Below are 15,113 nucleotides of genomic sequence, written 5' to 3'. Positions count from 1 at the left end.
TATGAGCAAAGAGGGCTTGGGAAGCACAGCTGGGAAAGGGGGTGAGGCAAATCAGCTGAATTGAGTTTTCCTGAAAAGATAATAAAAGCCCAGATGTTAACCAAGGGATTTTAGCAGAGAAAGGAGCTCTCAGCAGCCACGTGTGGGAATTGCATACACAAGAGACAGAAGAAGCAGACAAGTCCAGAGCCAGTGACGACACACAGCTGAGGGCAAAGACAGAAAGTGGGAAACGTGAATGGCCGCAGAGGGATGGGGTGAGCAAAGAAGAGGGGTCGGGGTCGGGGGGATACAGGAAGGAAAACTGCAGAAAACAGACGATGAGGTGTAACGTCCTTCCCAAGCTTATGCTTCGTCCTTCTCATAGTGAGCAAACTCTGAGTTCTAGAAAACACCATACAGCAAACTGGCATGGTGTATGTTAGCAACACAGGCTCTGGAATTGGACTGAGATCAAAACCCAGCTCGACCACTCACTAGCTGTGTGATCACAGGCAAGTTACTTAACCAATCTCTGCCAGAGTTTACTCAAATGTAAAACGAGGACAAGATAGAACCTGCCTTATGGGGTAATTGTGAGAACTGAAAGATAATTCAGGGGAAAACAGCACACAGAACAGAGCCTGGCACACAGCTAGTGTTCATAGTTATTAAGATTTGTGTTGAAACAGAAGCCAGCCTGCCAGCCAACATTTATAGAATACACACCAAACTGGGCATGGTGCTAGGGGCTGAAGATAAAAAGAGGACCAAGGCAATGGTCCCTGCCCTGCAGGAGCTCACAGAGCAAACAGATTGGGAATCAATTCTGAGTTCAGGGTAACATAGGCAGGAACAAGTTCCAGGGATGAGAGAGCACTTGCGCCAGGCCTGAAAAATATGTAGAAAACAAACTCGGGATTCAATGTGAGTCCTATGGTTCTAGGACTCAGACTAGTGGTTGCCTCTGATGGGGAGTGGCAGGGAGGCTGGCTGGAGGGAGCATGAAGTTTTCTAGGGTGACAGGAGTATTCCGTAGCTTGATTGGCTCTCGATTAAAATGCCACCCAGCAAGCTGGCATGGTGTATGCCATGGTTACATGGATGTCTACATTTATCAAAACCCATCGAGCTGTATACTTAAGATCTGTGCATTCATTATATGCAAACTATATCTCAATATATAAAAATCAGTTTATTGAAAATATCTTTTAAAATGAGTAGAACTCGGGGCTTCCCAGGTGGCGCAGTGGTTGAGAGTCCACCTGCCGATGCAGGGGACACGGGTTCGTGCCCCAGTCCGGGAGGATCCCACGTGCCGGGGAGCGCCTGGGCCCGTGAGCCATGGCCGCTGAGCCTGCGCGTCCGGAGCCTGTGCTCTGCAATGGGAGAGGCCACAACAGTGAGGGGCCCGCATACCGCAAAAATAAAATAAAATAAAATAAAAAAATAAAAATAAAATGAGTAGAACTGGGATTGGAGGGTCCTTCAAGCCTAGAGAACCTCATGCTCAGGGCTTGTTGGTGCAGGCAGCTTGGTGCCTGGGGTAACCTGCAGCTGCTGAGGTTGGCTGGGTGTTAGGGTGTGAGGTGAAGGATGTGAGATCAGTTGATTAGTGCATTAGGTGCCATGTAGAGGAGACTAGACATGATCCTACTAGCCATAGGTGCTGCTGAAGAGTTTCAGCCTCTCCCAGGTGGCTGGGACTGCCCTCCTTGGAGGCTAGGGGTCCATTGGTCCAGTTGGGTAGAGAGAAGCAGGGCTCCCATCCCCTCAAAACTCTGCTCAGAGGGAAGGAGGGGAGGGAAGAGAAGAAATCAGAGCTGAGTAGTACAGCCATCAAAGTGAGCTGCACCCAATGCCCTAAAGGATAATCAGGGGAAAACAGTCGTTTCTTGCACCCAGGCTGAACTCTGTCAACTTCCCCTGCCCAGGAAGGGAGAATACCCACAGTTCCTGTCATGATGCAGCAGGGAACTGACCCTCAGAGACTGTCTATTCCATGTCTGCTGGAGGTGATCTCTCCCTTCTCATGTAGACGTCTTAGGATATGTGCTGCCCCTGCTGTTTTTGTGCTTCTAAACCTAAAAGTGGAATCCAAGTGCGCACACTGCCAGCTTAAGCGCCGCTGCCTGTATGTAAGGAATTCCTAAATCTTTGTGCATCTTTGCTGTACCCCCAAACTACAACAGGCATTTCCTAGTTGTTTGTCCCACCGAGGCATGCTTCCTCCCACACGCCCTGCATATTCTGACCTTCCATGGTGCTCGAACCTCTCTCACTCCTGTTTTTTTGTTTTGTTTTTTTTTTTAAAACACTGCCAACGTTCTCTGATCTCTCCCTTTCCTGGACACTTGTTGCAACACCAGGAAATAATTTCCTATCACCTCTCCCTCTCCCCTCTGGTAGTTTTGTTTCCTCAGCTGGAAGGAAATATAAGGCCATTACAGTCAGAGAAGAGCCTTAAAAGCTGTTGTTTCCCCATCAACTTGGGAACATAGTACATTCTTTTTTTTTTTTAATTCTCTTTTTTGGGGTCATGTTTCTTTTATTTATTTATTTATTTATTTACTTATTTACTTATTTATGTATGTTTGCGTTGGGTCTTCGTTGCTGCACGTGGGCTTTCTCTAGTTGCGAAGAGCGGGGCTACTCTTGGTTGTGGTGCGCGGGTTTCTCATTGCGGTAGCTTCTTTTGTTGCGGAGCATGGGCTCTAGGTGTGCAGGCTTCAGTAGTTGTGGCTCGCGGGCTCCAGAGCGCAGGCTCAGTAGCTGTGGTGCAGGGGCTTTCTTGCTCCGTGGCATGTGGGATCTTCCCGGACCAGAGATCGAACCCGTGTCCCTGCATTGGCAGGTGGATTCTTAACCACTGCACCACCAGGGAAGCCCCATAGTAAATTCTTAATAAATATTTATTAGTAGATTGATGACTGACTTTGGAAGGTCCAGACCACTGTGGGGATCGTCTGTGCTAAAGTCGAGTAAGTATTTTCATTTCCTCTAACTGTTTTCAGTAGACAAAGGTCCTGTCTAGACCTCAGTCTCTGTGGAAAGAGTGGTCCTGGGGGGTCAGAGGGGCTGAAGGAGATGGAAGGCAACGTGGCTGGGTTATTGTGGGATGTTGAATCCTGACCCCAGATGACCCAGCCTGCAGAGCTGTGTCCCCATACTCTCCACTAAAGAGAGCACAGCTGCACTGGGAGCGCTGGGCAAAAATGAGGTCAGGTTCTGTCAAAGCCAGTACGATTCACAGGCGAGCTCAGCTTGCTGGATTGACAGCAACTGTTGAGTCATTACTGCAATTGTAGACATGAACCGATTTACCTGCTGGGAAGAGAATTTGGGGTAAACCGTGAACTTCAAAAAGTTTCTGCCTGGAAACTGAAGAGGTAACCATGGCAACCGGGAGGCAGGTTGAACTCGGAGAGGGCTCTTCATCTTGAGCAAGGAGCTTTGTGCTCTTGGATTTGCCCATCTGCGCACCATGCATCAATTCCTTTGTCTCTTTCGCTTTCTTTGTCAAATGAAAAAGTACTAGCTCAGGAATCTGGAGATTCAGCCCAGGGTTCAGCTGTTTTCAGCTCCATTGCACTTAACTAAGTGCCTTTAGCACTGCCGTTTTGTTGTCTGCAGAATGGAAATTTAAAAGCTCCTCTGGCCTATTCACAGGGAATGCAGAAAGGACGGGAAGGTTTGAGGAGGTTTTCTGCCTAATCACTATTATTGTTGTCATGTGGCCACGTACAGGCTGATTCCAATGTGGTACTACTGAGGGTAAGACTGGGGGTTCAATCCGTCCATAAACTTGCCTTTATTGCTTGGAGAAAAGCTGTCTCGGACACCACCCACGTCCCCATTCGGCAGCTGCATCATAAAAGCATATGCACTGGGGCAGGAGCAGCAGCAGGTGACAAAACAACCCTCATCCCAGCTGACGAACTCCTCCAGCAGAAGGGCCTGCTAATGCTGCCGGGTGGGCTGAGTCATCGTGTGGACCAAGGGCTGTGCTGAGAAGCAAACGTTCAAAAAGGCATCCTTCCGTTGCCCCCCTCCCAACCCTTGCCCATCGCCCTGCCCCACACCAATCCAGCCCTGGACTTGTGAGAAAAGTAGAACAAGAGCCAAGGTGGGCGAGACGGGGCGCAGGTGGGAAGCGGCATCTAAGATGGTGCTACCAATGTGTGAGCTGCCGCCACGTCTGTCCCTGTGTTCCACTAACCACCCAGGAGGCTGTGGAGGGTTCAGCTCTGGCTTCAGAGGGTATTAGGTTTTGACTAACTGGATCATCTTCTGCAGGCCCTGGCTTAACAAGGGCATCTGCTCTGACAAAAGACCCCCCATATTGTTCTGATTTGGGCCTCTTTTCCTATAGCGGTGCCTCAATGGCTCTCTCACAGGCCTTCCTCCCGTCTTCCCCTCTCTGGTTTTCCCCTTTCCTTCCCGGACCAGCTTTCCTGGGACTTCTCACTGGGCTCTGTCAGGTGGAACCTGTTCGCCTCTGGTTTCCGACCCTTACTTCCAGGTCCCCCTGAGGAATAGCAACTCTTAAATGCCCCTCATGAAATAAACACCTAAACTCCGAGAGTCACAAAAAAAAAACTTGCTACTTTTCCTTGTTGTCTAGCAACCCCCATAACCCTACTAAGTAAACCTGAGAGCGAAGGTTGACTGAGCACTGACTACGAGCTGAGTACTGTCCCAAGCACCTTCCAGGTGTGGCTACAGGTGCTGTGGTGTGTCTCCCAGATCTGCGTTTGGGACCAGGCCCTCATCCCCCAGGGTGCTGGCTGCTGTAGGCTCACAGCCGTCTCTCGCTGGGAGTTGCCCTTGACAGAGGGAATTGCCTCGTTTAAAATTAGGCCGTGGGGCTTCCCTGGTGGCGCAGTGGTTGGAAGTCCGCCTGCCGATGCAGGGGACACGGGTTCGTGCCCCGGTCCGGGAGGATCCCACATGCCACGGAGCGGCTGGGCCCGTGAGCCGTGGCCGCGCGTCCGGAGCCTGTGCTCCGCGGCGGGAGGGGCCACAGCAGTGAGAGGCCCGCGTACTGCAAAAAAAAAAAAAAAAAGTTAAAATTAGGCCGTCCAATGAACCGTTGATGTGGGATACAAAGGCCCGGCCCATTGCTTCACTGCAGGTCTGCTCAGAAGCGTCATCCCACTCCAGAGCATCCCCTGAGACCAGCTTCGGGCATTCGTTTCCTCCCTGCCCAACCCTGCTTCCCTCACACCCTCTTAGTTCCCAGAACTCTCCCCAGCAAGTCTCTGCCTCTGAGGAACTGAGTTTCCCGTCTCCTGGTGAATTCAAACTAAGAATTAAGTTTCTTTAGTCCTCACAACAACTTTATGAAATAAGCGCATCATGTTTTCGTTTTAGAGACAAGGAAACGGAGGCATAGAAAGGTTGAGAAACTCTCCTAATGTCTCCCACCAGTAAATGGTGGAGCCCAGATTTGAAACTGAGAAATCTGTCCCTAGATGGCACACTCTTAACCTCAAGTGCAGCCTCTTAATAGCAATCCCAAAGGGAAGTGAGGGGCAATGGGGAGGCTGTGATGGGAAAGTGAGGAGAGAGGTAGAGCATTTATTACCTTTATCTCAGAGATGAGGACGCCGAACTAGCTAGCAACTGCTTAAAGGCAGGATCATTCATTAGTTCCGGAGGTGGTGGGATTGTAATCTGCGGACAGGGCAGTGAAAAAGCATGGTAAATTCATATTTGACTTCTGGCAAAACACTTACTGTGTGACTTTGAGCAAGTTATTTAACCCGAGTCTTAGTAAAAAAAGTACATAGTAGATGCTCAATAAAGCCAGCCACCACCCCCACCCCTTGTCTGCTATTTCTAACTCTGATCTTGGGCAAGTCTCTCTAACGTTCTGACTCAGTTTCTTCATCTATAAAATGGAGGTGATGATGACAAAGGGCTTACTTAGTTGACCCGTGGCCATTTGGGTAGGAGCACAGTCAATGGAAGTTATCAGTATAACCATGATGCTCTCTTGCCTGGCTTGCATCCTGTGCTCCGGTCCTGCAGGACCCAACAGACTCAGGCTCAGGTTGTGCTCGGCACCGTGCGTGCCTCCCCAAGGAGGCACCCCAACACCAATCCTCCTGGCACCGCTGAGTTGGTTTCCTGCTTTTACTAGCGGCAGAAGGTGTTTTTTTTTTTTTTTTTTTCTCCCTCCTACTAAACTGGGTGTGCGCTTCTCATCTCCGTGTGACTTCTCTGCCGCTTCTCCCTCCCCAAGCCGGTGTCCGCCAGGAGGAGGGGGTTAGCCCCGTGAGCACCCCCGCGGTGTGAAGGTTGCACGAGGGTAGCGGCGCATCCCGGGCAGGGCCCCCCGCCCCGTCGAGCTCCAGACCCCTCCTGCGCCTTCGCCCGCGCTCAGTACCGCTCTCCGATTGGTCGGCGGCACGCAGCCCCGCCCCGCCCCCTCCAAGGCAATAAAAGCCGTTGGCTCGGCGCAAGCCGTTGAGTAAACTCAACCTGTGCAGACAGGCGCTGGCCGCAGCTGCTCTGCTTCCTCGAACCCTGCGGTGCCCGCTGGAGCCCGTCACCATCCTCCACACGACGTGCTGCCCTGCACCCGCAGCCATGTGCCGGACCCTGTCCGCCTTCCCCACCACCTGCCTGGAGAGGTAAGAGCAGCTTGTCCAGCTGCCTGGAGGAAGAAGAAGTCCCACCAACCTTAGGGTGTGCAGCGGCGGCAGGCTTGCAGACCTGGGTGGGCTGGAGAATGGGACGCAAGTGACGAGAGGCAGAGATCAACTTGGTTCCACGTTCTCAGATGCCTCCCTTAGAGTCTTAGAGAAGGATGGGCGACGAGAACGGAGAAGGCAAAGCAAAGGGAAGCAGAGGGACCACTGCTTACTGCCATTCCCCACCCTCCGACAAGTGGCAGTTCTACTCAGGTGGCCCAGTTTCAGGAAAACCACGGTGGCATCACCAGGCAGAACTGAGCCTTCCCCGGTTTCTTAAGCACTTGGTTTTCATTCTAAGTCATAGGTCTAGGGGCATGGCCTCCTCTGGCCCTGGAAAGGCAGGGAAGTGTTTTTCAGCAGCCCCCCCAGTGAGGGATGTGCCCGCTTCCCAGGGAGCTACTCACCCACTCCAATCTTTCCTGGAGCTGGGAAGGAAAAAGTAAAGATGAAGGCAGAAATCAGCTTCCACATAGCTCCAGAAATATTTGTGACAAGTCTAAGAGAGTGCTGAGCTGCCTTCTGCTAATCAACAGGCACAAAGATGGATCAGTGTGACTGAAGTGGGAAAGAGCCCATGTGTGCTGTACTGTAGACCCAGAAAGTATAAGACCTACCGAGGCACAGCTTAAATATTGCTTTCATTGTTTCTGGGTTCATGATACCGCTGAGAGAGGCAACGTTTAGGCCCTGGGAACAGTTATGGGTTCCCAGGAACCTCAAGGCTGGAACTTGAGTGACACTAACCTGAGCTCTTCTGGGACCTCATAAATCTCTCTGCCCTGGCTGAGCGAATGGAGAATCCTCACAAGCTCCTGCTTTGTCTTCCAGAGCCAAAGAGTTCAAGACACGGCTGGGGATCTTTCTTCACAAGTCAGAACTGGGCTCCGGTACTGGGAATGTTGGCAAGTTCGAGTGGGACAGTAAACACAGCAAAGAGGGGTAAGTCCTGCTGAACAGCCTGGGGCCCCTAGTGGGAGGGAGCCAGATTCAGGAAAGGAGTCCTGAGAAGGAAAATACCAGGAGAAATTAGGACATGCCAGCGTGGACGTTGGTGACCTCTTCCTAGAGATTGTAATGGAGCTGGTCATAGCTGGTCTGCTATGGCTGCCTGGCTCATGGGTGACTGGGTGGATGGCTCCAGGCTTCTAATTCCACCAACAAATGAGGATACCCAGGACCTGAATGTCTAGTTACCAGACTCTCGCACCTGGAGATGTCATTGCACGTGCAACCAGGGCAAGGGCAGGGTCCAAGGCCACTGGTGGGTTTTAAATTAGTGAGTACTTCCACTGACATGCACTTTAGCTGGAAGCCCTTTTATACTGACCATCAACTGTGCCAGGCGCTGCGTTAGGCTCTGGGGTTATGGGTAGACATAATCTCTATTCATAAGACCCTTATTTCCTTGAGAAAGTATACAAAACAAGCTCTGAGAGTCAGGGGAATAGAAAGAATTTTGGACAGTGAAGACACAGTCTTAGGTATTTAATGAGGGCCAGAAGTTCCCTGCTTTGGTTTCTGGTTACTGAGCTGTCCTCTAGAAAACACAACTATTTCCCTGAACCCCAACTAAGAGTTTGAGGCCTCAGCTCCAATAATTATCCAATTATACAATTGTGTGAATTATACAACTTCCATCAGCGTTCTGGCTAGGATTTGTGCTGTGCAGTAGTTTGTTGATTTTTTTTTTTAATTAAAATCCTGCATTTTTTTTTTAGCAAAAACTTCTCAGAAGACGTGCTGGGGTGGAAAGAGTCATTTGACTTGCTGCTGAGCAGTAAAAGTGAGTGGGACCCTGTTGTGTCTGTCTGTGGATGGCACATGTGTACCCATGTGCCATGGAGCCAGCCTGAGGATGCTGAAAGCGTGAGCAAAATAGTAGTAGTAGTAATAATAATAAAGATCCCCTAGTGTGCCAGCCTCTATTCAGAATACAAAGGCAGGTCCTTGTTCGAGAAAATTACATCCTAAAAATAGACCACTAACTACAATCGCTGTCTTTTCTTCTTTTATTCCCGGCTGGCTGTCCCGCTGTCTGACCAGTCTCTTCCTCTCTCCCTGCAACCCCAGATGGAGTGGCCGCCTTCCACGCCTTCCTGAAGACAGAGTTCAGCGAGGAGAACCTGGAGTTCTGGCTGGCCTGTGAGGAGTTCAAGAAGCTCCGGTCAGCTACCAAGCTGGGCTCCCGGGCTCACAGGATCTTTGAGGAATTCATCTGCAGTGAAGCCCCCAAAGAGGTCAGAGCCGTGACATATTCCAGGGATCCTGCAGACCCTGCCTGCTCCTTCCCTACTGAGGATTGGGGATGGTGGGGGGCCAGCAAGGAAAGGGCCGAGTTTAGAAATAGAGTGGCCTCATTTGGCACAGGAGGCTGGAGACTATAAAGCCAGGCTCTGGGCCACCCCTGCCTGCTGTTACCCTCATACTCACCAGTGGGACCGGAGGGGTTGGCAGGGGTTTTTGGGCTTCTGTCCATATGCACTTCTGTAAACTAAGCCCTTTTTAGAGCTCAAAACACTTACACAACTGGGGAGACAGGTCATCATAGGATAACCTGGCTCAGTCCCCTGGTTGACGTGCCTCAGGTCTGTGGTCTGTGAACCTTTTAACCTTCCCCCAGGCCTCCACTGTTTGCTAGAGAATATGGCGCCACCTCGTGGAGAGAGAGTAGTAATGCCTTGCTTTTGTATCTGTACAATATTCTATTTTCTGAGCACTTTTATTTATTCCATAAAGATTTGTTGAGCATCAATTACATGCAAGGCACTAGTATAGACACTGAGGATATGGCAGTGAACAAAAAGTCTCTACCCCAGTGGGAGAAAATGACAATAACCAATTAAGTAAATATTGTCAGGGAATGATCTGTGCTCTGATAAAAACAAAGCAGGATATGGAAGGGAATACCAGAGTACGGGGTGGGAGGATGTGAGGTCTTTCCGATTTATAAAGGGAAGTGAGGGGTGGGTTGTTTGATAGGGTGACATGTGAACAGAGACCTGAAAAGGAGGAAAGGACATTTTAACACAGGAAACGGAAAGTGCAAAGCCCAGAGAGTGCCTGTTGTGATCACAGACCAGCAAGTGGGCCCATGTGGAGCAGAGAGTGAGGGAGAGAGAGTGGGAGATGATGTCACACAGGTGGCAGATGGCCAGGTGCCGGCCCAGGTGGCCGTGTGGGCTCATTGCACACTTGGGCTTTTCCTCTGAGTGACGGGAAACGACAGAGCTGCTAGCAAACTGACTTGGGTTTTAAAAGGCTTTGCTCTGCTGCTGGGTGGAGAACAGAGCCCGGGGTTAAGGGGAGAAGAGAGAGACACCAGGTAGCAGGCGCTGGTACTAGTCTGGGAGAGAGGTGATGGTGACTTGAACCCGGGTTGTTACAGTGGAATGGGTGAAAAGAGGTTGGATTTGTACCCATTCTCAACATATCCTAGGTCATTCTGAGAGACTGGAGGACAGACACTGGATCAGAGGTGGGGACAGGCCCAGAGTTGAAAAGTGCGTTGATGGTCAACTCTGGAGACACCCGGTTCCGTGTTCGGAATCCAGTGCTCCTTCCACTGCCCCACGTGCCAGTCCTCCCGTGCCTGCTGGCCTCCTGCCTCTGCCACCCCGTGCCCTGACGCCCACGCACCCACCTGCTTGCCCTCCTTCCCACAGGTGAACATAGACCACGAGACCAGGGAGCTGACCAGGACGAACCTGCGGACGCCCACGGCCATGTGCTTCAACGTGGCTCAGGGGAAGACGCGCACCCTGATGGAGAAGGACTCGTACCCGCGCTTCCTGAAGTCCCCAGCTTATCTGGACCTAGCTGCCCAAGCCACGGCCGCCTCCGCCTCCGCCTCCGCCTCCGCCTCCGTGTCCGAGCCCTCGCATACCTGAGCCTCCGGGCTGGGAGGGGGCCAGCCGGGCAGAGAGGTTGGGTCACCCATAGCTGAGGCTCCGCCCCCGTGCGGGAGGGGGCGGGTTCTGCAAAGCCAGAGAGGACAGCGAAGGGAAACGCCCACCCGGTGACACCCTCTCCTCCAGACACTGCGGGACTGGGACTGAATTGCGTGCGCGAGAGGGTTCCCCCACTTCTAGGACCTGCGCCCAAGGGCTGAAGAGGAGGGTTGTGTGTGGCTCTCTCGGGGGGAAAAGAAGGATGGTGCAGGAGTCAGCATCGGCTCTGGCCGTTCTCAGCGGGGCAAGGGCTATTCCAGGGTGCTTTGGGAAACTTGTGGATAAAGGGAAACTTGAAAATGAGTGAGGCAAGGACAACCAGGTTAGCCGTTCTGCCTGTCCATCGGTGGACACATCCTGGTTTCCTAATTCCCAGCCTGTCCTGGGCACACAGGGAACCATGGATGTGAAGCCTTCCCGTCCCGTCCTCTTCACCTAGCTTGCATTTCTCAACACTCCAGTGTCCAGCCTGGCAGTCTTGTCAAGGCCAGAGAACCAATGTGATGCTTGCCCCAGATGAGATTTTTACCTCAAATACTGGCCTTCAAGCCCCTTTCCAGATGAGTAGAGAGCCCTGAAAAGAGGCCATCTTGCCCATGTGAAATGAACCTTGGTGCTCTTGGTGGCCTCTTGTGGGTGCCCCGACCCTGTGTGTGCAGTAGGGTCCACCTGTGAGTAGGGCCCGCTGAGGACCTTTTGCTGGGCTGTACCCTCTCTTAGCTCCGTGCTGCTGTTGAACGTGGGGCCCATCAGGAGAAGGGCATGGGGCCTCTTGGTGAGCGGCTAGTCCAGCTCTTTTGCCGGGTAGGGTGGAAGGAGGGAGAAAAGGATCCTGAGAAACAAATCTTGGCAGTTCCAGAAAATCCTCTTTAAATTAAGCTCATCTTTTATTTTTGTGGGTATGAGAACAGCGAAAAAGAGATTCCCCAGGATGGCAGGGGAGCCTCGTGTTTTTTTCCTGTGGATGTGAGGTACACTCACTGGGGTGTCGGGAGAAATGAGGCAGGGGCCTCAATGAACTTGGCCAGACCATAGAAGCTGGGAGTGAAGCTGGGAAGAGCAGGACTGGGGGCAATCAGAACCCGCTTGTCACCTCAGGGCATCACTGAGCACACATCCGTGGTGGGACTTCTTCCCCAGGCCCAGGCTGGGGAGGTGAATTAACCGGGCAGCTCCCCTGTGCCCCAGGAAAATCCACACTGTTCTCTCTACGCTATGAGCTCCTCCAGGAGACAATTATTTAAGTCTATCATATTGTTTTGTGACAGTGGTCATGGCACATTATTTTCACTGCTGTTGTCGTGTTGTTGCTATTGTTATTTATTGTTATTTAAGTTTGCCTCTACTGGAGAATCTCAACAGGAGCTGACGGCCTGACTGTCTCCCTCTCCACTGGACTCTACCTCTTGAACTTGCTGGGAACCTCTTAGCGCCTGTCAGGAACTCCTCCCTGTTTAAATATTTATTTATTGTTGACAACTGGAACTGGTTTTCTAGTTGAATGTGAATGATGTACTCGATCCCCATTTTCCTGTTTCAGCATGTTATTTTATTGTGAAATAAAATAAAACCCAAATATGAGATCCTGTCTCCAAGGGCTGTGTGGTCAGGGGAAGAGGGAAAGGGAAGTGCCGGCGGGAGTCTTGTGGGAGAGCTGGCGTCCGGAGATGCCACAGGATGCATGGGGAGCTTTTGAGTTATGGGCAGAGGCACAACTCAAAGGCTCAAGTTTGCCTGGTGACCTGTTCGAACGGTGGTCATCAGGATGGGTAACTTCATTCAGCTGGTGACAGCCCAACTTGTGTCAAGCCATTGTGTCATGTTGATTGGACCTGGCTCAGCTGTCATTTTAGAGCCCATCTCCTCTCTCCACCCGGCCCAGCACAGCCATTCCCAGTTCTTCTTCGAACAGAGCACGGGGTGGTTGCCCCTGGCCAAGTAGCCACACATTATCAGTTGGGGGGGACTTCTGTGCCATTTTCACCTTTGCCCATTTTCCAATTTGCATTAGTATCCTTTTAAGATGTCATGTAAATTCAGGGAGTTAGTATTCCTTATAATTTCATAGACGTCTCTGAGATGAGATTTGGGAAGCCACTTGGTACATGGGACTGTTCCATTCCTGGGGCAGAGGGAATGAGAGGTTTGCGCTGGGCTAGAAAGAACTTTGGGGTAGGCTTGCAAGGTAGGCTTCCAATCTGCTTTCCCTCTGCCGATTACCTACTTGTTCTCCCTAAATTCTTCTCTGTGTTGAATTATCTGTTTATATAAAGATACTGAGTAAAGTGACCAGACTTCAGGTACATCGAGTAGAAAACCCCATGGAATCACATTCTAAGCCCAGATCTAAGAGGTGATTCTATGCGTGATGCCAGGAGGGATTCTGAGGTTAAGGGCCTGGGAAGGAAGATGGGGACACACACCGTGGCAGGCCCTGATCTCACTGAGTCCTTACAACAGCTCTGTGAGGTAGGTATGATAACCCTACAATACAGATGAGGAAACTGAAGCTCCTGAGGGCATCGGGGGTGAGAGGGGAACATGCCCAGGGCAGCTGGCTCGAGAGAGTGGCAGAGGTGAGATTGGAACCCAGTGACACCGTGGTTGGGGGAGTCCAGTCTGTGAGGGATGGTTGAGGGATACGATGGATGAGGGAAGAAGAAAGATGGTACCCAGACAGGTGGGGAGGTAGGAACCTTTCCTCTTCTCATTACTTTCCTTCCATCTTTTTGCCTTTTTTACATGCATTTATTGCATCTAGTGCATTCTATGTGCCTGGCAGAAGACCAAAATAGTAGCCGTACCATGAACTGCAGGTAGCCTCATTTAATGGTGGGTGGGGATTCTGGATAAGTTTAGACAAGGGCACAAATGTGTATTTTCTGAAACAGTATGGGTGCCAGTAGGAAAACGTGGGTGTAATCGGCTAGTAATGGAGAAGTGAATGGGGGTGACGGACATCCACTGACTGGGGTGGGTGCTGGCAGGCTCCTCAATCCAGCAAGACCATCCTCAAGGCTTGTTCCCCTCCCCTAGCCGTTCTTCTCACATACAGGGTGGTCTTGGAGCCCATGGCGTGGCCTGAAGGTGGTAGATACGCATTAGAGATAAAGAAGAACGACTCTTGGCTGACCTATACATCTCCCAGGTGTCAGGCTCAAACCAACACAGGACCTCTACTGTATTGGTTCTCAGAGTGTTTAAGTGATTTCCTGAAAATCACGCAGCCAGCAAGAGGTCTCCAATATCTTTAAACTCACTGGCTCTGGTCCTCCCCCAGAGCACTTCAGGCTTTGGCTTAGTAGGCAAAGCACTTCCTGAGCGGCCTGCTTATGCCTTTCCGGCCTCTGCTCCCAATCGCTCACCTGCCCCTTGAAAACAAACCTTTCACGGTTCCCAGATTCACCCTACTGTTCAAGCCTCCTTGCTTTTGCCTCCTGGACCACCTCCCTGCTGTGTCCCCTACTCTCATCACTCTTTCATCAGCCTGGGGACGTATCTTTCAAAAGCAGGCTCAAGGGTCTTTCTGGGGCGCCTTCCCTGAGCCTTTGGGTCTGATCCCTGAAGCCTGTGCTTCATGTGCCCCGACTGCTGCTAACCCTCATCAGAGGACTTACATCCCTCCTTTCTGTCTCCCTTGACCAGACGGCAAACTCCTGGGGTTTAGGCATGTCCCCCTCTCCAATTTTCTACACCCAGGGCCTAGCATATACATGTTTAGCAGATGGCGTTAATGATTAATTTTAAATCCAGCAGGAGAAACGTTTAGATGACCATTTCCAACTTCCTACCAGACTCCTCTCCCTGGACTTCCCACAGGCTCATGGTATGGAGCGCATTCAAAGCCAAGGTCCTCATCGTCCCCCCTCAGATATCCACTGCCTTCTGGTCCCGTAACCCTGATAGGGAGAGATGCTGCTTCTCCTCCCGGCTCACCGAGACGTCTTAATAGTTTTATTTATTTATTTATTTATATTTTTGGCTGTGTTGGGTCTTTGCTGCTGGACATGGGCTTTCTCTAGCTGCAGTGAGCAGGGCCTACTCTTCATTGCGGTGCACGGGCTTCTCATTGCTGTGGCTTCTCTTGTTGTGGAGCACGGGCTCTAGGCACGTGGGCTTCAGTAGTTGTGGCACATGGGCTCAGTAGTTGTGGCTCACAGGCTCTAGAGCGCAGGCTCAGTAGTTGTGGCGCATGGGCTTAGTTGCTCCACGGCATGTGGGATCTTCCCGAACCAGGGCTCGAACCTGTGTCCCCTGCATTGGCAGGCGGATTCTTAACCACCACGCCACCAGGGAAACCCTCACTGAGATTTCTTAGAGGAAACTTTCATCCTCTTCAACCTAGGCTATAAAAACGACTTCCCACCTGGTGCCCCTACCCAGTGCTCTCCCCGTCCAGTTCATTTTCCACGCCATGTCAGTCTTTATCCATAAAGCACAGATCTGAGCACTCCATGGCTGCATTCAAGCCCTTCAGTGGCTCCCC

General features: G+C 51.4%; 1 protein-coding gene across 1 annotated transcript; it reads left to right on the top strand.

Moving 5' to 3' along the window:
* The first annotated feature begins 6,393 nt into the window (after window positions 1-6,393).
* On the top strand, window positions 6,394-12,204 carry RGS16 (regulator of G protein signaling 16). Its single transcript, XM_081225359.1, has 5 exons — window positions 6,394-6,617; window positions 7,509-7,619; window positions 8,399-8,463; window positions 8,751-8,917; window positions 10,343-12,204. The coding sequence occupies exons 1-5, from the start codon at window positions 6,574-6,576 to the stop codon at window positions 10,565-10,567; spliced, it is 612 nt and encodes a 203-aa protein (XP_081081485.1). The 5' UTR covers window positions 6,394-6,573; the 3' UTR covers window positions 10,568-12,204.
* Window positions 12,205-15,113: the final 2,909 nt, after the last annotated feature.

The sequence above is a fragment of the Mesoplodon bidens genome (genome assembly GCF_964165515.1).
Source record: "Mesoplodon bidens genome assembly, chromosome: 2".
In the NCBI taxonomy this organism is placed as follows: Eukaryota; Metazoa; Chordata; class Mammalia; order Artiodactyla; family Ziphiidae; genus Mesoplodon; species Mesoplodon bidens.
This window is presented reverse-complemented; position numbering and strand designations above follow the sequence as displayed.